The following is a 27,134-nucleotide window of genomic DNA, read 5'->3' as shown; positions in this document are numbered from 1 at the left end:
AAGTGGAGTCCTCTTCTCAACAGTGGGAAACTACCATTTCCTGCTACTAGGTGTCTATCTTGAGGTCTTGCAGGAAGCCTGCATTCTCCTCAGTAGTAACTAGGGTACAAGAAAATGGTGCCAGTCCCCAGGGGATGTCAGAGCAACCATATCCTTGTATCACCAGCTCAAGGGAGTCGTGAGTACGGAACTGCTTTTACCATCTGCTCACAAGACTTATGAATCCTCCCCATGACTCTATATAAGGAAAGGAGTCTTGAAAATCCCACTAACTCCCTGGGTGGCCCCAGGAAAAACAATCCACTCTGAGCCAGGCTCCCAAAGGACAATGGAAACCTCTAGTAGTAGTTCTATATTCTGAGCTCTCTGCTCCACTGTCCCCTCCACCTTAGAAGACTGTCACACTCTAGAACCCATGAGCTATTTTCCGTCCTCAGCAGGTCTGCCAGTCAAGGGAGAGCTGCCAGGAAACTTGAGGCCATACTGTGTTCCTGCTTACAGACCTCAACCTTGTTACAGAAACATGGTAACATTCTGTTGACAAGATCAGCAATACTGGAATCTGCTTTTCCAGTTCCCAAGACTTTGTATTTATTTATATATCCAACAAACATTTGAGTACCTACTGTGTGTCAGCAGTGTGCCAGGCCTACGGAGACAGAGGAATCAAACCAAGTCCTTAAAGGCTACCCAGGACATTCTGGGATCCACTACCTGGAACTTTCTGCAACATCATATGCACAAATAGAATTCACATCAACACCAATATTCTTGACAAAGTGAGCCAAAAAACATGAGAATCAGTGTTTCCAACTTTTATCTCCTAACTTCTGGCTGGAGTGGAATACAGCTCAGTGGCAGAGAGCTTGGTTAGACTATACATGGCCCTGGAAAAAGAAACATAAAACCTTCAGAATATAGGGGGATCTCTGTGAGTTCAAGGCCAGCCTGGTCTACAGAGTGAGTTCTAGAACAGCCAGGGCTGTTACACAGAGAAACCCTGTCTCAAAAACCAAAAATACCAAACAAACAAAACAAAACAAAAACAACTTCAGAATAAACCTGCCCATCCTTGAGCTACTACCAGAATGAATTCTTTGAGATGCACCCTATGAAGGTTTTTCTCTCAGATTTGCTTGCTAGGGGTCAGTTGCATACTGTCCCTGTCTTTCTCCTTCTCTATGAGTCTGTGTGTTTGAGATAAGATTTTACCATATAGCCTAGACTATCCTCTTGTTCCACCTCCTGAGTGCTAGGATTATAGGTGTGCACCAGCACACAGGAGCAGCCTTTTCAGAATCCAAAGACCCACCTGTTGGCATCAGGATCTGCAGACTGTCCAATAACCAGGGAATGTGACATGTTCCTTCCTGTCTCTTCAAAGATATGTGTCACGTGGGTTCCTTTCTCACACCCTATGAGGACTGAGAGGGACTTGCAAAGAAGTTGAACAAAATCAACTTTCTTAAGCTCCCAATCCCAAGACAGTCAGTGAAAAGTCCTAGAACACCAACGAGAGATGCTCCATGGATTTGTCATTGAGGCCCTCTGCTACTCTCAGTGACCTCACATTTGCTGGAATTCAACAGTCTCAGAGATTAGAGACAGACATCAATCTCCCCCGTGGCTTTGATAACAGTGGTTCTGATGGGAGTATGTAACATAGAAGTTGGACCCAAGCCATTTCCTGTAACCTTTGCTTGTGGAGCCTTTTGCACACTTTGGGTGCAGCACTGGAGTTGGCCAGGCCCCCAGAACACTCCTCTACACTGCACTTAAGGCACAGGCAAGCCCGAGGGATCAGTTTCCTAACTGCAGAGAGGAGAGAGAACTATTTCTAGAAAAAGGCTGATTATCTAACTGAGGAATGGCAGCAGTTAAGGACAAATGTGGCTTCTAACGCTACAGCTTCTACAGTAATTATTTTTGATTATGTATATGTAGGTGGGTCTGTGCATGTGAGTGCACATGCATATGAGTACAGATGCCTGAGGATACCATAAGAGATGCTGAATCCCCTGGAGCTAGAGTTCCCGATGTGAGTGTTGGGAACTGAATCTAGATCATCTGAAAGAGCAGCGAGTGCTTTTAACTGCTGAGCCATCTCTCCAGTCCCAAATTCAGAACTTTCTGGTGGCATCAGGGAAGGGTCCCTAGGGCAGGTAAAAGACATAGAGCCTGAATGCGGGCCTTCTAAAGTCAGATGCTCTCGGCCATGCTAATAATAAACCTTTGTAGAGTTAGAAAAACAAGGCTATCTTGAAGCAGGCATGATGCAAAGACTTAAAAACAATCCATTCAACATGCACTTAGGAAGGATCTGTCACTCCCTGGACAGGGAAAATCAAATCACAACCCTGGATGTCAAAGGATCTTGTATTCTAGCTGGCCAGACAAACAAAATTAACAGAATGAAATTTGAAAGGTCTGTTGCAGACATAATAAAGTAAAACCGTACACTCACATCTATAAAATGTGCCAGGTGTGGTTACATGCTTGTAACTCCAGGATTTGGGAGTCTGAGGCGGGAGGATTGTGGGTTCTAGATCAGTCTGACTAAACAGTGAGTTTCACAAAGAGCTTAGCTTGAGCTACAGAGTAAGACCTTGTGTCAATAAGACTAACAAAATCTATAAAACACAATGCAAATGAGTGAGTCTATGGAAGAATAAAGGACGTGGTAAAATCACAGATACAAGGAGAACAGTTTTCTTTGTGTGTGAAGCTAGTGTATATTCTAGGAAAGAGAAGTAAAAGTTCTCACTAGTTGATGATTTTGATGAATGTCAACATATCAACCACCATTTAAAAAGATTTATTCTATTTTCTATTTATGTGTATGGGTGTGTCTCTACTTGAAGCTCGTGACGCTGAGGAGATGCCTAGTGGGTAAGAGTGCTTGCTGTGCAAACAGGAGGACCCGAGTTCAAATCCTTAGCCTCAAAGGAATCCCCAGCATCAAAATCCTCTGCCTCAAAGGAATAAGGTCAAGAAACAAAGCACAACACCTGACATCCTCACATACAAAACTTATACCCCCACACACAAACATCACCTGCCCGTGCATATACCCAACCCCCCCACACCCCAAACAAACACCACACACATACAAACACCACCCCCCATACCACACAAACACCACCCACCCATCCACAAACACAAACGCCCCCAACTCACTCTGTCCACACTTACACACACAAAAACAAGATAAAACACAGTTTGCTCTTTTTCTAGTTAAACATGGCACACACAATCATATTTCCATATTTCAGAATACTGTCCTCAGTGTTAATTCTTGGAAACACTTCCAGACTCCAGGCCCTGGTGCCTTTGCCCACTCCCACTGTCATACCTCCAATGGAGCCCCTGTGACCTCTGGCCTTTCTCCAGGGTCAGTTGCCAGAACAAGCTTCAAGGTGGCACTCCTCTGCTGGGACCAAGGCTCCAGTGGCCTGCAAGGGCCATGGAAATTATAGCCATCTGTGCCCTCACCCTAAGCTGGCCATATTGGCTTACATGTCTTTCCATGGTGTCCCAGCCCTGTACTGGCAGCTAGTTCCCTGCCCTCAGCTGCTCAGAGGTCTCAAGGCAGCGGCATCTTTATCTTCACAACCCTTGGCTTTCCTCTTTATCTGTTTTGCCCAGGGTTCTACCAACACAAATGAGTTTGAGCACCTCCTTACCCTCAACCCCCTCTTTGAGACAGAGTCTTACTATGTAGTCCGGGCTGGCCCGCCTGGAACTTGTAATCCTCCTGCCTCAGCTGCCTGAGTTTGGGATTACAGGCATGCACCACTGTGTCTGGCTTGTTTTCTTTTTGTTACAGGGATGTGTCCTGAGCACCTACACACAGTAAGTGTTCAGTAAATACCTGCTGATTAAACAGCTTGGGGACAGGTCGGAGGTGCTCCCTATTATGGTGTCATTTCATCCTGACATTCAGTTAGTTTGCTGAAGGTTTTTAAAGTCCTGAGTATCCTTGTTACTCGAAGGAATCAAGGGGCATAACTAATCAGCTGTGAACTCGAAGAGTTTCAGACTCCCAGACCCCGCTTCTGGCCTACTGCATCACAATCTACATGTGAACAAGACTACCCAGACGGGAGCACAGCAGTACACGATCTCGCAAGCAACAGCATCTGTGAACTGAGGGAAGGAGGCACCATCCCCTCTGCCATGAGCATGACTGGCTGGACCCAGAACCTGCCCTGGGTAGTACATGAGTCTCCATGACCATCTCTGATCATCATGCTGCCTCAGAAGGCAGCTTATACCAGTCTGCCCATGAGAAAGCGAAGAGCACACCCAGACTGGTGGAAGGGAGGCTCGGGAACCACAACAAACAAGGGGGAGGAAGGAGGAAGGACTCCCTCTCTTTTCCCTCTGATCCCGTGCCAGGGTTCTCCACTACTACCCAGCAGCCAGAAAGGAGGAAAACTGTAGCTCTCATCGACCAGGTCAGCTGTGGCGAGGGCACTGGCAGAGGGGGAAGGGAACAGCTAGAGGCAGTCAGAGGCTGGTGTGAGCCCCCGCCCCCCAAACTCCCTCCCAGCAGTGTATTAAGAACAGGAAGCTCTCTACTTTCCCCAAAGGAGTGCTTTCACTTAATTTGATGATGCTCAGAAGTGGAGAAAGCACAGCAGGAAGACCGCAATAGACAGGAGGGGTCTAGCAAGGAAGAGGAGTGTCTTGTATTTGATGGACAACAGCCCCTGTGGTCATTTCTTCCTTATAAATGACTGGATGCAGAGCTGTGAAGTTGCTCATTCAGTAAAGGGCTTTCATTGGAAACACGGAACTTGCATTTGACCCCCAAGAACTCATGTAAAAACTCCAGACAAGCTGTGCTATGTGTGCCTGAAATCCCCGCACTGGGGAAGCAGTGACAGGAGGATCCCAGGGCTCACTGACTAGCCAGTCTAGCCAAAGTGAGCATCAAGAACAGTAAGAGACCTACACCAACAAATAAATAAAGAAATAAAGAAATAAATAGGGTGCGGAGTGACTGGTAACACCTAATGGCACCTCTAGGCACTTCACAAGAGTGCAGCATCCCCCCTCCCCCTACTCCAGAGGCTAGCACAGGAAGAGCACAAGTCCCAAACCAAACTGAGCTACAATATGAAATTCTATCTAAAAAAAGAAAATGAAGAAAAGGAAGGAAGGAAGGAAGGAAGGAAGGAAGGAAGGAAGGAAGGAAGGAAGGAAGGAAGGAAGGAAGGAAGATAGAACAGGTAGGGGGGATTGAGGCTCATTGTAATTTCCTCAGCAGGAAAGAGCCTTAGGAAGAACATCTGAGAAGACTTCTTAGACCAGGTATGCAGAAGACCAGGAGGAAATCATAGAGGACAACCCCCGTCAGAATGGTGGCTGTGGAGAAGGTAATGTAAACAGCTGAAAATGATAACTCTTTAGAGGATTTTGATTCCAGTTGTACATTCCCAACATTTTCTTCAAAATAATGACAATGTAACACTTTAAAATCACTGCATACTTCCAATTCCTTGACATGTGACTGTCCAAATTGCTATAGGTCCCTCCCTCCTATATACATGACGGTCATTAGGAAATAAAAAGAAGCAAATGACAAGAAGTCAAAAACAAGGCTTGGGATGGGGCTTAGCTCAGTGTAGTGAACTTCACTAGCATGCTGGAGGCCCTGGGTTCAAGTCCCATTCCCAGCAAAAGACTAAAATGCTCTTAAAGGCAGAACCCAGTGAACACGCATATGGAAGGACCTGAACCCACAGTGGCTACACTGAAAGAAACAGGCAAACAGCAAGTGTTGGCCAGGGCCTGGGGGAACAGTGGGGCCTCATCAGGCTGCAATCCACATGAAGGGAAGAGCTGCTTTCCCCTGCTTTGGAAAGCAACCTGGCACTCCTCAGAATGTCAGCCACAGGGCTACCACCTGTGCTGATGATCCCAGTTTTCAGTATGAGCCCCCAAAGCCAAGACCCTAGTGGGAGATGGCAGAACCTTTAAGAAATGGAACTTGCCGGGTGGTGGTGGCGCACGCCTTTAATCCCAGCATTCAGGAGGCAGAGACAAGCGGATCTCTGTGAGTTCGAGGCCAGCCTGGTCTACAAAGCGAGTTACAGGAAAGGCACAAAGCTACACAGAGAAACCCTGTCTCAAAAAACCAAAAAAAAAAAAAAAGAAAGAAAAGAAAAGAAATGGAAATCTATAAGGCACTGGCAGTGTGGCCCCAAAGTGAGATGTGAACTCTCCCTACCTCCCCGTCCTTACCTGACAGGTTGACTCCCTAGGGCCTATAGGCAGTGTGGCCAGTTATGAGCTTAGTCTTCCAAAGCTGGGGCCAAATTTAACTTTCTTTTGCAAGTCTATTTAGTTAAGATGTTTTTATAGCAATGAAAAGCTAACATCATATACATCCAATGAAACAAAGATCTGTTTACACAGGCATATGTCCACACATGAATGGTCAGAGAAGCTTGCCTGTACTAATCAAAAAGTGAGAACAATTCCAAATGTCCATCAACTGATAGATACACATTGTGTACACCTACACAATGGAATATTATTCAGCTGTGAAATGAATGAAGTACTGAAGGCAGCTGTGACACCTCATGCATATAATCTCAACACTGAAGAAAATAACCCAAAACAACCAAAACCCCCCAAACCCACAGCAAATGAGCTAGCACTACACAGCTATTAATATGGCTAAATCCAAAGCACCAACCATGCCAAAAGCTGGCATAAATGTGGACCAACAGTCGCTCTTCAGTCCCTGCTGCTGGGAATGCAAAACACTCAAGACCATTCCTTAACAAAATGGACTCAAGCCTTGTGTGTACTATAAAACAACCTGCACCCAAGTGTTTGTAGCAGTTTGGGTCATAATTGCTCAGACTTGGGGAATATCAAGATGTTCTTTAACAAGCAAGTGAATGCTCCATCCATGCAACGGTGTATGATTCTGCACAAGAAACAACCCATGAGGCTACATAAGAAATGCAGAGCACCTCAGTTCTACACTGCCAAATGTGACAACTAAATCTCCAGAGGCGGTGACTCCCATGTGAGACACTCTAGAGAAGGTGAAAGAGAGACAAGGAGACCAGCAGCCAGCAGTGGGGGAGGGAGGAAGTAGGACACAGGGGACTTTGCCCAGTGAAACTTTACTGCATGATACATTTGCCAAAACTCACAGAATCACATGACACAGAGAGTGGACCCTAATGTAAACCACGGACTCTAGTTCCTAAGGGTACCTCAGTACTGGCCCATCAAGTATAACAAACACATGGGTCACGGGAGAGACTGGGGGAGGATGGGAACTCAGGCAAGTCACCAAGAATTAAAACAAGTTTCCAATTAAAAAGAAAATGCTGAAGATGCTGTGGTCTGCTTGGCAAATATTTACACATTCTGAAAATAGTCGAGATGACAAAAATTCTAACGCAGGATTCTAACCAGAAATTAAGTTAAAACACCTACAGTTCAAAAATCAAAGTTTCTGGGCAACTGCAGAAGAGCCGCCAGGCACAAAGGCTTCAGTTGGTAGAGGAAGGCTACCTTCCTAGGGATTCACAGGGTAAAACCACTAGATGGAAGTTTCTAAAATAACATTTACTGTGGAAAATATATTTTAGAGCTAACACGTCCACAATCATATCTTAGAAATAAACATACGTGTTTTAAAAACAAGATCCTAGTACTTATACTACTATGCTTACAATTGAGTGTTGGTGTGAATGTGGGTGTGTGACAAAGTTAGCATGTGTCAGTATGAAGTGGTTTCTGTGAGCATATGTGTGTTAGCATGAGGTGAGTGAATGTGAGATGATTTGCCAGTGAGAAGGTGAGTGTGAAGAAGGGCGGTAGTGTGAGAAGGTGAGCTTGACAGAGGTGTGAGCATCTATCCTCCCACACCAGGCTTGGGGTGGTATGCTCCCGGGTAGCAATTCCCACACTTCCAGCATTCCTGCTTCTCTTACTACACCAGCTCACGGTACTCTAACTACCTTTCCATCACTCTACCAGGCAGCCACTTTTCACACGGGCTAGTGGCTCTGTTTTCCTATCTGAACCTGAAATACAAGCACTGCCTTGCCTCTCTCCAGTAATCATGGGCTGCCACCACTGAACCACTGATCTATGTGAGAGGAGGGGTTGAGAACTGTGCAGCCAAACACCTTCATAGTACCAAGGCCAGAGTGGCCTACCACACCTGGAGCAGGTGGCTCTATGATTAAGATCACTTGCTACTCTTCCAGGTTCCCACCACCCATAGCAGGCAACTCAAGACTATTTGTAACTCTAGCTCCAGGGGTTCCAGCAAACTCTTCTTGTCTCTGCAGGCACCCACATGCATGGGACATACACTCACAAACACAAATATACATTAAAACAAACAAAAAAAAAAAACACCAGAAAACCCCCAGTAATTGCTAAAATGATTCCTGGGGTTAAGAGATGACTCAGTGGGACAGAAGGCCATGTGGAGAGCCTAACAGAGAGATGGCAGGAGGAAGAGGTGATCCTAGAACACGCCAGTCCCCACTCCTGAGGTATGATGGGAAGGAAAGCCACAGCCCTCTCTGGACACTGACACCAGGTTTGTTCCACAGGAAGCAACTGCAGGAGTCCAGATGTACTGCAACCCACTGGTGCCTCTGTTACTTTATCCTTCAGCTGTGTCTACCTGCGACTTCCAATTTCTCACCAGTTAGAGCTCCCGGGGTTATCTGCACTAACCCTTCTCATTAGCACTGCAATCCCCCTTTATCTCAGCCACTGTCTCACTATCTCTGACCATGCTTGTGTTCTCATACAATGGAACCGTCCTGGCAATCTACTTCTGTTCCAGTTGCCTTCTTTTCCCTCTCAGACTTGGATTTCAGTCTTTTGCCTTCTCTATTTCCCTTCCTTCCAGGCTTTTGGCTTTGGCACCTGAAAAGTCTCTGTCTCTCTCCGTGTGTGTGTGTGTGTGTGTGTGTGTGTGTGTGTGTGTGTGTGTGTGTGTGTGTGTGTGTGTATGTGCATGTGTGTGTGTGTCTCCCACCCTTGGCCTGAAACCAGGGCAAGCACTTAACCTCTGAACTCCATTTCAAACTGTTTTTGCTTTATTTAGATTTAGTTTATCTGAATCTGTGTTTATCTGCCATGTGTGTGCCCACAGATGCCAGAGGCGGTATCAGATCCCCTGGCACTAGAGCTATGTAGCAGTAAGCTCCCCAGTGTGGTGCTGCGATCAGAGCTCAGTCCTCTGGAAGAGCAGCAGCAAGCACTCCTAACCTTTGAGCCATCTCTCCCACCCTTGATTTAGTTGCCCAGACTGCCCTTGACCTCACTCTGTAGCCCAAGCTGCCCAGCCTCTTGTGGGTCTCAGGCATGTGCAAGCCTATCTGGCCATTTCTTTTCGCTTTCCCATGTGGAGCTTTCCACTGAAGTGCTCTCGGCCATCATGCACTCTTCCTTCTCACTTCCAAACTCAGAGCTGAAACTGATGGACGGACAGACATGGTTTGCAAGCCCATGGCTGAGGAAGGAGGTGAAGAAAGAGGAATGCTGGTTTGGCCTGAACTCTGTTCTCCATCCTGCTTAGGGTTCTAGGACTCAGGTTTACCTCCAGGTGCAGCCAGGGATCTGGAGACAACACTCTCTCTGCCCCTGGCCAAGTTCCCTTGAATTTCAGGTTCCAGGGTCTGCTTCTTCCCAGACTGGAGCTCATTAGCAAGAACGCAGAGACGCCCACCCTCATGTTGTCCATGGTGTTTTGCCTTTCCCTCTGACTGCTTCTTTCTTACAACCCCAGCGCTAGACTCTTGCCTCTACCCTAGTTACAGCATTCATATCCACACCAGTTGATTGGATTCCGGATTCAAAACAGGAGTCAGGACTGGGTGTGGTTGGCAAACACCTGAAATTCTACCACTTTGGAGGCTGTGACAGGAGAATCGTGAGTTCAAGGTCAGCCTGAGCTACATAGTGAGAACCTGTCTCAAAACAGCAATACAAAACAATAACAAAAAAGAAAATTAAAAAAAAAAAAAAAGGAAAAAAGTAGGAGTCAGGCAAATAGAGATCAAAATGTTGACTGTGCTCCTAAGAGCTTGGCTTGAGGGCAGGCAGGCTCACTCACTAAAGCAGGCCAACAGACAAGCCCACAGCATCAAGAAAAGGCAATGTGCTCTGATAGCAGTGCTGCTGAGCTCAGTCTGCCCACCACTGTTCTCCCAAACTCACCAGCCTCACTAGCCATTCAACCTTCCTTGGCCATGGAGCAAAGAGGCAGTGGGGAAAAAGTAGGAGGAGCATAGTGGCTGAGGCTAGAAAGGGGAAGGCCACCAGAAACTTCAGCCTTACCCAGACTGGGTCACCCAAGGCTCGGACACAGTGACAATTGAAAGTGTGGAGAAAAGAACACAGACCACCCCAGCACAGGGGCATCCCTCTTGGGCAGACTGCCTCGGCCATCTGCAGCTGTGGCAGTGTCTGGCTGAGGGTTAGACAGTAAGAGACCTGCCGACTCAGCTTCCCCAATGATTAGTTTTAATGAGACACCTGCTCTAATTAGCCGCCGACAGTCCTGGTATGTTTGTTTAAAATGTCTCAGGACTTTACAGTCCTACTAAATAAGTACTGATAAGGAGGTAAATGACCAAGCTCCCAAGGAGGCACTCCACACCACCTAACAGGGCCTTCCTCTGGTCTTCTCTCCCTCTCCGTTTTTGTTTTGAGACAGAGATTCACTATGTGGTCCTGGACTTGAACTCAGAGCTCCACCTGCCTCTGTATCTCAGCACTAGGATTAAGTGTCCAAAGAAGCCCAGGTTGGCCTCAAATACAGTATGTAGCTGGAGATAACTGTAGCTTCTGATTCTCCTGTCTCCACTCACAAGTGCTAGAATTACAAATGGGTGCTACCACGTCCTGGAATTAACATTAACAGTGTTTTCCACCTATAGTTACAAGTCATTAGGGTCCTAGGACAGTCTTTCCCTATCCTAGAATTATGAAACTGTTTCCCTGAAAAAAACATTTATGTGGCCACAAAAAATATACAGTCACTGGCTGGCTACCTTGTGTGAGGCAAGCATTGCAGATAGAATTGAGTGGGAACTGAAAATCCTATTATAGTAGAGAAAAGCTTTCAAAAGCTCATCTTTTGAAATATGTTTGTGTGTACTGAGGGGAGGACATGTGTGCACATGTGGAGGTCCAAGGACATCCTCAGGTGCTATCCACCTTCTTTTTTTTTCCACCTTCTTTGTGATATAGGGTCTCACCAAGTAGGCTCAACAAGCTGGCCAGAGAGCCTAGAAATCCTGTTTTTGCTTTCCCATGTTGGGATCACAGATATGCACTATCACACGAGGCTTTTTAACATAGGTTCTAGGGATCAAACTATAATCTTCCAGAATTTTCCTGACTGAGCCATCTCTTCAGTCTTGTTTTGTGTGGTTTCTTTTTCTTTTTTTCCTTTTCTTTCCTTTTTTTGGAGATAGGGTCTCACTTTGTAGGCCAGGCCGACTGTGAATTTGTGAATCTCTTGCCTCAGCCACGAGTGCTAGGATTACAGGTGTGTCCTACCCTGCTGGGCTGAAAACACTCCTCTCAAGTAGTTAATACCTATAACTGGGAAGGGAGCTGGAAGAGAGCACCTCCTTTCTGGGTTAATGGGTCTTCTTGTACATCTTGTTTACAAAGACGAGCAGAATTTCACCTTAAAAATTCATGCAGTTTATGTCTCTTGGTACTCTCAGTGGCTGTGGAGGTGTGCCCACCTTAACCTTGGCCCTGATGGAAATTTCCTATCTGTCTGAACCACTGGCCCAGCACAGTGTAGGATTTTATAATTTTATAATTAGTCAAGCAGATCTCATCAGACACCCATTAGAAGGATGGAGGAGCCTAAGCCAGGCAAGGTCTCCTGGCCTGCATCCTCCCAGCCTCTGGATCAGTGATATCCGGCCTTCTGCTCTGTCCTCCCCTTGTCCTCCCAGTCTCCAGAGAGAAGCCACCTAAGAGATAAGCCCAAGGGCCATACACAGGGCAGGGCTCTGCCTGGCTCTGCGGATGGAGCAGGTCTTCCTGCAGACTTGGGAGCCACCTGACCCTTCTACTGCTCCAAACAGACCCTGATGACTGGTTTATCCCCAGCAGACACAGTCATAACATTAATCCACTATCTGCATTTGCATACTCCTTCACCCACAATTCTGCTCAACTCTTGTTTCAGTAGCCACTTGGTACCCTCTGTCACCTACAAGAGCATAGGCTAGCACCAGTGATGATCATTACCATTGCCTTGGCTGTAGCAATCTAACTTCACAGGGCCAAATGGTGCCCAGGTGAGATGATAAAACAGATGCCAGAGTCAGGAAAAAGCTGCCAGCCACCGGACTACTGAAGCTGTATAAAAGGGCAGCGGTCAGGGACATTACCTCCTTGGACATTTGCGACTCCTGACTGCTCCTCAAAAGCCCCCTTCCAAGAAGTAGGAGTGTGACTTGTTGCCCTACAGATGGTATGTATCCAAAGTTTAATTTTCAGACTGGCCCAAGGAACCCATGCAGAAGCAGCTACTCCAAGAGATATACTAATGTGGAATGAAAAATGTCTGGCCAGTGCACCAGGACAGAGTTAAACACGTATTCAGACATAGACATTTTCCTGTGAAAGGTGCTGGAAATCAAACCCAAGGCCTTAAGCATGTTAAGCCCATGTTTTTCTACTGAGCCATATTCTCTGTCCCCAAAACAGACGTCTTATTTAATTTTATGTGTATATGTGCCTTAATGATTGTATGTACACCATGTACATACAAGTGTTTCCAGAGGCCAGAAAAGGGTATCTATCAGATGGCCTAGAACTAGAGTTACAGGCACCTGTGAGCTCCCATGTGGGTGCTAGGAACTGAACTTCAGTCCTCTGCAATAGCAGCCAGTGCTCTTAACCACTGAGCCATCTCTACAGCTCAAGACAGATAGATGTCTTAATTGGCAAAACAAGCATTCATTGAAAGCCCGTCCCACAGGCCAGCAATAATTACTCCTGCTGTTTACCCTACAAGGGAATTAGGTGACACTAAGTGACAGCTCTGACAACTCACTTAACTACTGCAACTCTTTTGATTTTCCTTTTTAAACCTTGATTTTATTTGTTATTGTGAGTACACCTGATAGGTGTATTCAGGCACATGAGTGCCACAGTGCACATGCGGAAGTCACAGGACACCACTTTATGAAGTCCGTTTTCTCTTTCAGCCTTTATGTGGGTTCTGGGAATCAAACTTAGGTGGTGAAGCCTCTTGGTTTCTTTAGAGACGGTCTCCCCTATGTTGTCCTTACAGCACAGACCAAGCTAGCTGCAAGCTTGCAGTGACTCTCCTGCCTCAGCCTCACAGGCTTTGACCTTTTGTCTAGATGTAATCTACCTACCTGAGGAACGTTGCTGTAATTCAGGTAGTGAGAGACGCACCGGGCACATTACACGAGCTCCTCTGACGATCACCCTGGAATTACAGCTCCAGATAAACTGTGTATCTTCATCTATGAGTGACGGGCTCCATGGCCCATTCTTTTTTTTTTTTTTTTTTGGTTTTTCGAGACAGGGTTTCTCTGTGTAGCTTTGCGCCTGTCCTGGAACTCACTCGGTAGCCCAGGCTGGCCTCGAACTCACAGAGATCCGCCTGGCTCTGCCTCCCGAGTGCTGGGATTAAAGGCGTGCGCCACCACCACCCGGCACCATGGCCCATTCTTGGCTTTACAGAACTTCTAAGAGTTGACCCTGAACATCAGTCAACACCAGGGGCAGTCCTGGCATGATGAAGGTCAAATGCTGCTCCTCTCACACACGTAATCGGTAACCCAGGAAGGAAAGACCTACCATTTGGAGCCCTGAATCCCTTTTGGTAGCTACAGTGTTCTTGCTGGCTTTTTCTCCCCCAACTGATGGAAAAAGATGCTTTTGTTTTTGGGCGTTTCAAAAGAACCAACCACATGTGTCCAAGTGTAAGAGAAAATCTGCTTACTCAAGTGCAATTTGCCAACAAGGCAGTAAAAACCCAACTGTGCTCCAGACCCAGGGAGCTGACTTCCGCCTCAGCACCCGTGCCAGCCCACCCACTGTGGGAGTCACTGAGCCCCACGTGGGGCTTCTGAGCCCAAGAAACAGTGACTATCAGAGGCCAGGAGTTTCAATGTGACTGAAAACACAAACGGGCAATGGAGGCATCTCCAGAGTCCCAGATTCCTTAGCTTCAAGCTCTAACAAAACCCAAACAATTCTTTTGTGTTGAGCATGTGTGTGTGTGAAGGGTACACGCACGTGTGGACATGTGTGTGCAGGTACACTTGCCTGCATGTACACATGTGCAGGCTAAAGGCAGGTAACTGGTTGTCTTCCTCTATTGTTGTCTACCTAACGTTTGGAGTCAAATTCCCTTCCCTGGACACAGAGCTCACGTGTCAGCAACACTGGCTGGCCACCAAGTCCCTAGTCTCCCCTCCACCAGTGCTAGAGTTACAGGCATGCACTGCTGTGCCCAGCTTTTTATGTGGGAGCTGAGGGATCTGAACTCAGGTCCTCATGCTTGCATCAATCACTTTAAACTTGAGCTGGACTTCGATTCTGAAAACCTCCAATTTTAACATAATCTTTACAGTTTACAATAAAAGTTTTTAATTTACAGTCCATAGATACCCTTGAAAGCACATGCTTGTGTATGGACTTTCTATTGTGACTGTTAGTGGCCATAGCAAACCACCATATTTTAACCACTTCTTTAGATTACAAAGCCCAGCTCGCACCTGGCTGACTGTCTCCACAGCCCTACCTGTTGCATGTGCCTGTACAGTATTCTCCTTCTCTACCTGCTGGAATCTTCCAGAGTCTTCAAAGGCTGGTGCATTCACACTTCCTGGACAAGGCCTCTTGATGCCTCTGCCAGGGTTAATCTTCCCTTCTCCCACTGAGTCACCTGCCTCTCTGCCTCCTCAGTAGTGTTTAGTGTTGTATACACTCATACTCTAGGTTCTTGTGCAATATCTCTGCAGCAAACAGATGCCCTAGGCTGGAAATAACTGGTATTCAGAAAGTGCCCCCACTTCCACCAGCACCCAGTGCACTGCACATTCTGGACCTAAACAATTTTTTTTTAAATTTGTTTTTATTTATGTGTGTGTTTGTGTGGAATGTAGATTACATGTGTATAGCTAGCTATTCAAGGAGACCAGAAGAAGGCACTGCATCACTTGGAGCTGGCATCATAGACGGCCTTGAGTCACCTGACGTGGGTGCTGGGAACTCAAATCCTGTCCTTTGGAGGAGTGGGAAGTACTCTTAACTGCTGAGCCATCTCTCCAGCCCCGAACATTCTGAATTTAATTATTTTATTTCAGCATCAATGTGGGACCACCCATTCAAATAATCCAAATTTCCCAGAAGTTTCTAAAGCAATGTATACACATGCAAGGCAAATCTTAGCTGAAGTAGTTAAATGAGACAATATAATTATGTAAATGGAATTACAAGATATAACAAAGACCCTCCAAGCAGATCATTAGCTTCTAACTGTATGTGAAGTTCTGTAATTAACAATGGTTTTAAACTGAACACATCACACACAGATCAAAGGATGATGCCAAGCTGGGCTTCAGTGTGGGGGCCATTCTATTACCAAAGATAGTCTTACATGATTTCCAAAGTACCTAATACATGAGCTCCAAGGGAGGTCCAGCTAGGAATCAAGAGAAAGAACGGACCAGGCAGTCTTACTGGGATTATTTATGGTAAACCAAAGCAACAACAAGTAGGCCCAAATATTTAGCTCAGCAGAATGGAGAGGCAAGCTGATTTTCCTCTATATTCCTGCCCTGAGGAACCAGGAGACAGGCATGTTCCAAGTGGCCCAGCAGAGAGGTGGCAGTGCCTCAAAGGAGTCTAATCTCCCACCCTCTGCCTGGCAGGGATGCTCCCATTCCTCCATTGGGTAAGTGACAGAGCTCTCAGACAGGACCAAGGATGCAGGAAGTGGGGGCTGGGCTAGTGTTCCTCTGCCACCCAGGCCCAGAGGCTGACGTCACAGCCTCACTTGACAAGGAAACAGACTCAGAGGTCAAGAACAAAAGTGCAGCTGGAGCAACAGCTGAGTGTGCAGTGGCTGCCTGGCCAGAGGGTGGCATGGAGCTCAACCCCCAGTCCAGGAAAACAAGAAACAAAACAACAACAAAAAGAAGTGGACAGCTTTGTCAACAGAGGCCCACATTAAGAAGAAAAAGTGCACGAGACTGAAAAGTATTTGATACAACAATGCTGGAACACTCCCCCCACACACCTAAAACCTGGCAAAAGACATAAATGTCCAGACTCAGAAAGATGAGCAAGCCCCACATAGGATAAACAGAGAGAAATCCATGTTGAGCTAAATCATAATTAAATTTCTGGAAACAAAAGGCAAAGAAAAAAGCCATAAAAGTAGCTAGAGAAAAATAAAGCATTGAAGAGGAACACATGACAAGGACTTCTCCAAAGTCAAGGGTGGGAGAGGCAGAATATGGCACATTTTCTAGTACTAAAAGTGTCCAGCAGGATGTAGCTTACTTGATAGTGGCTCTCCCTGGGTTCCATCACCAGGAGGACATAAACTGGATATGGTAATGCATGCCTGTAATCCCAGCACCAGGGAGAGGGAGGCAGGAGGATCATAATTCAAGGTTGTCCTTGTTACATAACAAGTTAGAGGCCAGACCAGGCTGTATGAGATGCTGTCTCAAAGTAAATAAGTATTAAATATGAATTCTAAAGCTGCTGATGGGATAACCTTTAAGAATGAAGGGCAACAGGGTTCAGTTGGTAGAGTATTTCCCTAGAATGCATGAAGCCCTGAGTTCAATCCTCAGTACTTCATAAACTGGGTATGGTAGCACAAGCCTGTAATCACTGGGCTTGGGAAGCTAGGGAAGGAGGGATCACAAATCAGAGACTGGTCTGGGCTACACATGAAGGCTCTTTTTCAAAAAAACAAGTGAGGTGGTTCAGTGGACACATGCTGTACAAGCCTGAGGACGTGAGTTCAATTCCTGGATCTTACTGTAGGAGAAAGGAGACTCCTACAAGTTATTCTCTGACTTCTACCCACACCCGTGCCACCTCACACACGTCTTCACTCATGCACACACATCACACATTCACACATACACGAGACAGACAGACACACATATGAGGCGTGCACACACACACACACACACACACACACACACACACACACACACACACAGATAGATGAAAGGAAAAAGGATGGAGAGAGCAGACACCATGGAATCAGCAAAAAAAAGAAGTGTGACAATGGTTGCTAAAGAAGGAACCAGTGCAAGGAAACTAGACAGTTTCCTCCCTGCCTGTGGCTTGATGTACACATCCTGACTTTATACAAAGACCACATACATTCAGTAGAAACAGGCTTCAAACTGAGAAGGTTTATGGAACACAAAACAGAACCTCAAAATACAAAGCAAATGGACAGAGCTACAGGACAGACTGATGCACAATTATAGCTGGGGACGTAAATACCCCACTCTCAGCAACGATGAAACCACTGGACAGCTCAGTAAGGACACTGTGCTCATCACTGTCAACCAACAACAGCTGATGTGCAGAACACTCCAGCAAATAGCAGGCTACGCATAGTCTCAAGTGCCTAGAGACTATTCACTGTTAGGACCACACAACATATGTTAAAGAGATTGTGATTTGGGCTGTAAGACACACTTCAAGAAATAGAAAAGAACAGGAACCGTATAGTGTGTGTCCTCCAACCACAATGGACCCTACTAGTACTCAACAACAAACAGACAACAGTCAGAAACTACATCACACATACAAATAATTCATGAGTCAAAGATAGCCCAAGTAAGTAAATAAATAAATGAACACAAGACAGAGCAAAAACAAAAGAGCATATTGACATAGATATGTGGTCATAGTGGAGGCAGCACGGAGCGCGATTCACAGCACTTAAAATGTCTGTTAGAAAAAGAGATGCTGGGGCAGTGAGATGGCTCAGTGGTAAAGGTGCTTGGCTCAGAAGCCCGACAACCTGAAAAGCCAAGTTCAAGCCTCGGAACCCACTAAAAAGCCAAAGCAGGTGCAATGGTGTTCACCCAGAACCCCAGCTCTGCTGAGGGTGAGACCAAAGTCACCTTCGAGCGTGGAGTTCATCATAGCATGGCAGAAACAAGAGAGATTCTGCTTCAACACGGTGGAGAATCCCTGCACTTGGAGGTGAGGCAGGAGGATTGCAAGCTCCAGGGCAGCCTCATTTGCATCGTTTGAGGCCAGTCTGGTCAATAAAACAACAAAAAGGAAAGGAGCCAAACATGGGTGGTCACACCTTTAATCCCAGCTCTGGGGAGGCTCTCTCACAGGCTCTCTCGTGTGCGCTCGCGCTCTCTCTCTCTCTCTCTCTCTCTCTCTCTCTCTCTCTCTCTCTCTCTCTCTCTCTCAACCAGGAGTGAGGAAGAACAAATTAAATCCAAAGTAAACAAGGAAAGAAATACTAAAGAGAAGAATTAACCCTAGGGTGGTGGCTCATACCTATCTCAGTACTCAGGAGGATTGCCACAGGCTAGTTCAAAGCCAGCATGGACTCTGCCCACCCCCATTCTTAAAAATCAAGCAAATAAACAGAAATAAATGAAATTAAAAACTGGAACATCACACGGGAGAAAAAAATCAATGTAATAAAAAAGTTGATCATTGGTGAGAGAAAAAATTAGTAATAAAACAATAACCCCCTAGGAAGAGTAAAAAAACAGATGGGAGTGAGGCTCAGCAGTAGAATACTAATCTAGCATGTGTAACATGCCTGGGTGCCATCTCCTAAACCACCAAAGGAAAAAAAAAAATGTGTGTGTAAATGTGGTGTTAAAAAAAAAATCAATCAATCCAGCCGGGCGGTGGTGACGCACGCCTTTAAATCCCAGCACTCGGGAGGCAGAGACAGGCGGATCCCTGTGAGTTTGAGGCCAGCCTGGTCTACAGAGTGAGATCCAGGACAGGTACCAAAACTATACAGAGAAACCCTGTCTCGAAACAAACAAACAAACAAACAAACAAATCAATCAATCCAGTCAAAGAGATGGTTCAGTTGGCAGAGTGCTTTACATCAAAGCATGATGATGCTTACATCAAAGCATCGAGACGTAAGTTTGATTCCCAAAACTGGCATGAAAAAAATCGGACTTGGTGGTGGTATACTTGTAACCCCAGCAGGGAGAAGGAGGAGACAGGTGAATCCCTAGGCCTCACCAGATAGCTAGCCTAGCTTAATCAGTGAGCTTCAGGCCAGTGAGAGACCTTGTCTCAAAAGCAAGGGATGACGCCCAAGGTTGACCTCGGACTTCCACATGCACACAGGTCCAGCTACATATACACAAAGACACAAGCAAAATCAGTTAACTAAAGAAGACACTGACTGTCGGCAGCAGTAAAGAAAGACAGGCCATCAGGATTCTCAGCACTCTCACTTGACACAGCACTGAAAGTTGTAGCAATTGCAATAGGCAAAGAAAAAGAAATATGAGGCACTCTCTTATCTTTCTGAACTACTCCAGTGTTTTTATAGTCAATCTATTTTTTGAGAATTCTGTATGTATATACAATGAAATATAAACACAGACATCCCCTATTCCCCCCTCCATGTTCACACCAGACCTCCAACTTCTCATCTTCTTAAATACTCCACCAAGGCCATCGGTGCTGCCACATGTGCAAGGGAATACTCAAGGGATGCAAGAATTAAAACAATCTCTACTTGCAGATAACACAACAGTTTGTGTAGACTACTGCAAGTAGAGACCCTCCAGAGAGATCTTACAACCACTGTGATCAGCAAGATCATGGGCACAAGACCCAAACACAGAGGCCAAGTACACTGTTATCATTAACAGAGAGTGGGGCTGAATCGAAAGCACAGTATCATTTATAACTGCCTTAGAGAAAACTCTGCTCTGGGGAAAAAAAAAACTTCATAAAACATGCTTAATCTATGGGAAGTGGAGCAGGCTGGTGAGAAAAAAAAAATCAGACTTAAATGAAGGTGCTGTGTTCAGTTCTTTCTAAGTGGATCTGCTGGTTGAAATCAATTGCATCAACTTCCCAACAAGGTTTTTACAGACATAGACCATTTATTAAAGTTACATGGGGGCTGGAGGGATGATTCAGGGAATAAGAGTATGTGCTGCTCTTGCAGAGGACCCAAGTTAGGCTCCCAGAACCCACATCAGATGGCTTACAACCACAATAACTCCAGCTCAGGGGTGGGGGGTGGGGGGTCCAACTCCCTCATCTGGCTTCCAAGGGCGCTGTGCTCCTCCCTGTACCCACAATCAGACATGAGAACACACATAATTTTTTAAAGTTATAAAGAAAAAAAGACACAGGCCCTGGTATAACTAAACTCTGGAAAAAGATAATGTGGGAGAAATACTGAAAGTCACATATAGAGTTACAGTGATCAACGCTATGTGATGCTAGCATAAGGACAGAAATACAGACTCCTGGAGCAAATATACATAAATAGACCAACCGATGGTCATTTTTTATAAAGGCATAAAGCAGTTCAATGAGAAAATAACAAATAGTTCTGAAACTGGATATTCACAGGCAGAAAAAAAATAAAATTCAATCTACATAAACTACATACCTAAATGTAAGACATAAAACTATAAAACTCCTAGAGAAAAATCTTTGGGATCTAGGCCAAGCAAAAAGTTCTTAAGACATGATAGCAAAAGCATGATCCATAAAAGGAAAAATGGATAAACTGGACTTTACTGAAATTAAAAATGTTTACTTTGCAAAAGATCCAGTGTAGAGAATGGAAGGACAGTCCATATGTACAATCCTTATGTGGAATAAAGGACTAGTACCCAGCATATATAAAGAGCTCCGCCGGGCGGTGGTGGCGCACGCCTTTAATCCCAGCACTCGGGAGGCAGAGCCAGGCGGATCTCTGTGAGTTCGAGGCCAGCCTGGGCTACCAAGTGAGTCCCAGGAAAGGCGCAAAGCTACACAGAGAAACCCTGTCTCAAAAAAACCAAAGAGCTCCTTAAACTCAACAATAAAGCAGAAAGAACCTAAAATTAGAAGAGGGACAAAAATAAGAAACTTTTCCCCAAAGAGGGTGAGAGGCAAATGGTAAGATTTTCAACATCATTAGCAGTAGGGAAATGCAAATTAAAACTGCAAGAAGACACAACACACACCTCTAAGAACAGCTGAAGGAAGCCAGTGACATCACCTAATGCCAGCAGGGATGCAGAGAAACTGATAAGATGAACACATCACTACAGTGCTACACTCTTAACACTCATCCCAAACACATGAAAACATAGACATGGACACACAACCAAGCATAGCGGCCCACGCCTGTCATCCTACCACTTGGAAGATAGAAGCAGGAAGACCAGGAGTTCAATACCAGCCTCAGTAACATGGTTAAGTTTGAGGCCACCCTAGGCTACATGAGACTATGTTACAACTAACCACCAGCCAACCAATCTAAAAGAATGTACATGAATGTTCAAATAAGATCTAGTCCTAGTGAGTAGAAGGTGGGAAGAACCCAGACACCTCTTACCAGGTGACTCAGCAGTAAGGGAGGGAATTACCGCCACGTACAGTTGCTCACATGGGGAGAAATGTTCTGACAAAAGTCAGTTCCAAAAACCACACTCTGCATGGAATCCATTTATAGAAAACTCTGTGTGGGGGCGCACAGTGCATGCACGTGAGTGTGTGGGTGTGCAGAGACCAGAACAGGACATCAGGTATCTTCCTCTATCACTACTGTCTTACGGCTTTGAGAAAGGGTCTCTCACTGACCTGGAAGCGCATTTCTGCCAAGCTGGCTGCCAAGCAGGCTCTGGAGACACATCTGTCTCTGGTGCCCCAACCCCCAATGCTGGGGTTTACAGGCCTTGCCCAGCTATTTACATAGGTGTTAGGGATTCGAACCCAGGACCCCTGCTTACAAAACAAGTACTCTTACCCACTGAATCATCACCTCAGCTCCTATGCAAATCTTGAAATGACAAAATGATAGAATTGGGAGAACTGACTGATCAAGGCCAAGATCAGCAGAGGAGGCCAGGGAGTGTGGGAAGGATTTAAAGTTGAAAAATGAATTTCTAACTAGTTACAGCAGATAAAACACTTTCAATATAAAACGATGAGTAAAAAGGTTGGGCAGAAAAAAAAAAAACACCATGAAGGGGGCCTGCTGGGAAGAAGGGCTCAGTGGGGCTAGGAGGGGATGAAAGAGAGAGATGGGGTCTAAAAAATGGCCAAAAGATATTTTATACACACATGAAATTGTGAAGGCCTAAACATTTTAAATTACTAATTTTAAAAAATCCAGCTTTTAAAAAGACATTCTACAAAACAAAACAAGCAGAATCCTCGTTAACAAATCTCACTTCTGTTGATAAGGAGGCCAGGAAAAGTTAACACTAAGAACGCAGGAAGGAGATACTGACTTCTTTTAAATGTACTTAACAGACCCAAGTAGACTTGAGATCTATGTTTCTAAATATTTTTTCTGCCGCCCAAGTTGAAAGAAACTGAGCCCTCCAAGCCTACCTGGTTCTGGGGTCCAGAAAAGCAGCAAAAATAAAAATGGCCCTCAGTGACAGTCAAGTACGTTCTACCCCTCTGACAATGTGGGGAATTTTGAAGAACCAGGCCCCTCCCTTAAGGTGCTGTCTAAATGTTTATGGAGCACTTAGCCAGAACCCTGAGCTGCCCTGAGGCTCTGAAAGGTGAAAGGGTGTGATATATCCTTCAAATGATTTTCTTCTCATCTTGAGCCCCAAGGAGCTACTTGTATTCAAATGAAACATTTAGTAACAAACATGTTGAATGTGGGAGTGTTGGCCCGGAAGTCTGGCTCCCAGGATCCCAGCCCAACCGTCCTACACCAAGGTTCCTCAAGGCCAAAGCGAAAGACACATCCCAGATGGGCTTCTGTGTCCCCTTGCTAAATTAAAAACCCATCAGGCCCCATAAATCCTAGTCTCCTAGAGAGGTTTTAGGGTAGGACAAACCTCTCTACCTGCTTGGGGCAGCTTTCCTCAGACCTATAATTTGTGCGCGCGCGGGGGCACACACACACACACACACACACACACACACACACACACACACACACACACAAAGGGGGGCTTGGGAAGGATCAAGAGGGTTAGAAAAAGGGAAATGAGAAACTTCAAGAGGAAACCAATCTAGGTGCAGGACAGATGCTCTATGCCCTCCTTTTCTATGTCTTTTTTGAAACAGGGTCTCACATAGCCCAGGCTAGCCTCAGAACTTCACCTCCACAGTGCGGGAATTACAGGAGTATGCCACCATGGCCTGTTTATCTGGCAGTCAACCGAGGGCCTGGTGCATGCTAGGCAAGCACTCTACTGTAGAACTGGGCTACAGGCCCAGCGCTCCAGATCTTTCCTTCAGATCCTTTGCACAGGCTTACAGTACTGACACTGACCCTAGACTCTGCCAACACGACTGTTTCTTTCACATATATGGCACAGAATATAAAGGGCACAAGGGATAGGACCCTGAGTTCAAAACCACATGAGGATTATCGTATCTGGTTCAAACTCACAGGAACAACTGTGGAACAAGAGGAAATGTGGACACTGAATCACAGTGAGCAGGCTCTTTGTTTTTAGGTTTTGCTGTGCTGGGGTTGGACCCCATGGGCTTGCGCATGCTAGACAAATGCTTTACTGCTGAACCACATCTTAGCGTCATTTTTTAGTTCCATAATGGTCCTGTGAGTATGATTTTAAAGTAAGGTCATCTTATTGTTTAGTGACACATACCAAAATTTATTTATTTATTTTTTTATTTTTCGAGACAGGGTTTCTCTGTGTAGTTTTGCGCCTCTCCTGGAACTCACTCTGTAGCCCAGGCTGGCCTTGAACTCACAGAGATCCGCCTGCCTCTGCCTCCTGAGTGCTGGGATTAAAGGCATGCACCACCACCGCGAGCTTCCAAAATATTTTCTAATGCAACTATACGTCTAGAATTTGCTTAGAGACCAAGGGATCAGAGGTGAAGGAGATTGGCACAGAATTGACCCTTGTTTTAAAGCTGAGCTGGCATCTCCTCTTAACTTTGTGTGTGTGTGTGTGTGTGTGTGTGTGTGTGTGTGTGTGTGTGTGTGTGTGTGTGTTAATTCTCCATACTAAAAAGTTTAAAGAAAAATGTGTGGGTGGCACATGTCTGTAATCCTACCACTGGGGAGACAGAGACAGAAGGATAAGGAGCTCAAGGTCATCCTCGGCTACACAGCAAGGCCAGCCTGGGCTTCATGAAACCCTGTCTCAAAAATCCAAAACAAACCAACATTCAAAACTTAAGACTGGGGACTAGCAACATAATTTTAGTTAGTAAAGTGCCACCTAGCACTGGGTTCAATCCCTAGCCCTCCATGGACCACTCATGGTGACACAGCGCCCCACATCCCCAGTAATTCCAGTATTTGGAAAGTGAGGGGGCGGTTTTCAAAAGTTCAAGGTCATCCTCAGCTACTTAGTGAGTTCAAGGCCAGCCTGGAATAGTTGAGACACCGTGTTCAAAAAATAACGATTAGAATGGTCAATCCTCATTTACAACTGAAAACGGGACAGATGTCCTCCAACCTCCTACACTGTAAACTTCGCTTGCTGGAGGGACAGGGAGAGTTGGCGACCCTCACTCCACGTGTCCAGCCCTAACAGCCCTTCAGAACCCAAGTCCCCGAGGGTGGTTCAGCTTCCACTCCCACGGTCCCCAAGCATCCAAGGCTCGGGAAAGCCATCAGGCCCCTGGGGGTCGCCGGAGTAACCCCGGCTGGCGTGGCTTGAGGTCCCTTTTGGAAGGGAGGGGCGCCCGGCAGCAGGGTCGCCGGTCCGTGGAGGACAAAGGGGGCGGGTCCCGCGCCCCACTTGGGCCAGGTGTGTGTGGGCGGTGCCGCGCGTCACCTTGAGGATGTTGTCGAAGATGGTGTCGCGGAACTCCAGCAGCGCCTTCTGGTCGAACTCACGGCCGTGGATGATGCGCATCTGCTTGAGGAAGGTGGACTTGCCGCTCTCGCCGGCGCCCAGCAGCAGGATCTTGACCAGCCGCCTGACCGCGCGCCGCTCGCGGGCCAGCAGCGCGTCGATGTCGCGGCTGCGCCGTCGGGCCTCGCGCTCCGCGTCGCGCGCCGCGCCGGCCCTGCGCTCGCGGGCTCCGGCCTCGGCCGGCAGCAGGCAGCGGCTGAGGGTCCGCACCACCCCGGACATGGCCGCCCTCAGGCCGCGGCCGCGCCCCGCCGAGGCCCGCGCGCCATGGACGCCCCTCAGCCGGCGCGGCCCTGCCGGGCCAGGCGCCGCCCCGCCCGCCGCTCCCTCAGGCCGCGTCCGCCGCCGCCGCCCCGAGGCCCTCACTCGCCGTGCCGGCTGAGGGGCGGAGGGAAAAGCGCGGAGGGCGGGGCGGCGCCGCACAGGAGCCTGATTATTGGTTGAGAAGCCTTCTATCTTGTGGAGCGCGCCTTTTTATTGGACAAGCGTGACTCGGAGGAGGCGGGAGCTCCTGTGGCCCTTGGGGCGGAGCCGGCGCCGAAAGAGGCGGGATCTTTGCGGTAAGGGAGTGTCTCATTGGATGGCCGGGCGAGCTTCTTTCTTTCAGAATGAAAGGGAGGCGGGGCCATGTAGGAGGAGGAGCTGCAGTCCGCCGCGGCCAATTACAAGTGTTCTGAGTGTCTGTCAATCACAGTGAACGTGCGTGGGATTGGAAATTGGGCGAAACGAGGCGTGGCCATAAGTGCCAGGTGTACAGAGTGACTTTCTGCCGGGATTCCCAGGTTCGGTTCGGCTATGGGATCTGGATCTTCCCGAATCTGCCTAAGACGTGGCCGTAAAACTGGGAAATAACGATAAAGTCCGCCTGCTCTTAAGTTTAGAGAGAAAACTCAGGCGTTTTCCTTCCAAAAACACTGGAGCAGGGTGGACCATAATTTTCAAACAAATGCTCCCTTGAATGTTGCATAGACCCAAAATAAGGAAAAAACAAAGAGTTGAATGGGCTTCCTCATGCACTTTCTTAAAATGTCATTAAGGAGAGAGATGGCTTAGTGGGAAAGGGCACTTCCTGTGAAAGTGTGAGGACATGAGTTCAAATCCCCAGTTGTGCCTGTAACCCCAGCATTGGAGAAGCTAAGATAGACTAATTCCAGGAACTTGCTAGATGGCTAGCCAAAGAGTAAGTAAGTAAGTAAGCTTAAGGTTCAATGTCTCAAAAATTAAGATGGAAAGGCAATAGAGCAAGACATCGGGCGACTTCATGGCCTCTGCATGTATGTGCACTGGTACACACACACTTGTGATTGTCATAATCATTCAAAGGCAGTCTGATATGGCATAGTGATAGAAAGCATGGGGTCTGAAGGGTGTTGGTGGCGCATGTGGGTCATCATAGAACTTAAGAGGCAGAGGCCAGAAGATTGTCCGTAGTTTGAAGCCAGCCAGGGCTACATAGTAACATTCAGGCCATCTTGGCTACAGGGTGAGAGTTTGTCTCAGGGAGAGGCTGGAAGGGCAGGGCAGGTGTGTGTGATAAGATCCCTCTTTCCATTACAAAGAGAACACAACCTTTGGCGTTGTCCCTTGACTTCCACCTTGTTTGAGGCAGGGCCTCTAGCCGGCTCACAAACTTCTGAAGACTCTCTCCTGTCTCCACTTCCCATCTTGCTATGGGAGTGCTTGGATTACAGGCGCTCGCTACTGCATCTGGCTATATGTGGTTTCTAGGGATCTGAACACAGGTCCTCACTCTTTTGAAGCAAATGCTTTACTCCCAGTCCACCTTTTATTTTTTGAAGCTACGTAGCTGAGGATGACTTTGAACCCCTGATCCTCCTGCCTTTGCCTCCTAACTATTAGGATCACAGGTGTGTGCCATCACACCTAAGGGTATGTTTCTAAGACAGAAAATAGAGAAATCTGAACCCAGGGACTAGAGTTTGTTTCTTATTCAGTTAAAAAAAAATGAATTAATTCACAGTTTTCAACAAATGTTCCAGTCATTTACAAATACTTTTATAACTTTATAAATAGCTTGATGCCAGTGCAGTG

At 46.6% G+C, this 27,134-nt stretch overlaps 1 protein-coding gene across 2 annotated transcripts in view; it reads right to left on the bottom strand.

Annotated features, from left to right (window-relative positions):
- Positions 1-25,319, bottom strand: part of Gna12 (G protein subunit alpha 12) — an 82,662-nt gene extending 57,343 nt beyond the window's left edge. For both annotated transcript variants that reach the window (XM_052754198.1, XM_052754199.1), the window contains exon 1: positions 25,002-25,319. In XM_052754198.1, coding sequence (XP_052610158.1) covers positions 25,002-25,304 — 303 coding nt within the window. In that variant the 5' untranslated portion in view covers positions 25,305-25,319. The remainder of the gene's footprint in view (positions 1-25,001) is intronic.
- Positions 25,320-27,134: the final 1,815 nt, after the last annotated feature.

Source organism: Peromyscus californicus, unplaced genomic scaffold, assembly GCF_007827085.1.
Source record: "Peromyscus californicus insignis strain IS unplaced genomic scaffold, ASM782708v3 Scaffold_2__1_contigs__length_46816999, whole genome shotgun sequence".
In the NCBI taxonomy this organism is placed as follows: domain Eukaryota; kingdom Metazoa; phylum Chordata; class Mammalia; order Rodentia; family Cricetidae; genus Peromyscus; species Peromyscus californicus.
This window is presented reverse-complemented; position numbering and strand designations above follow the sequence as displayed.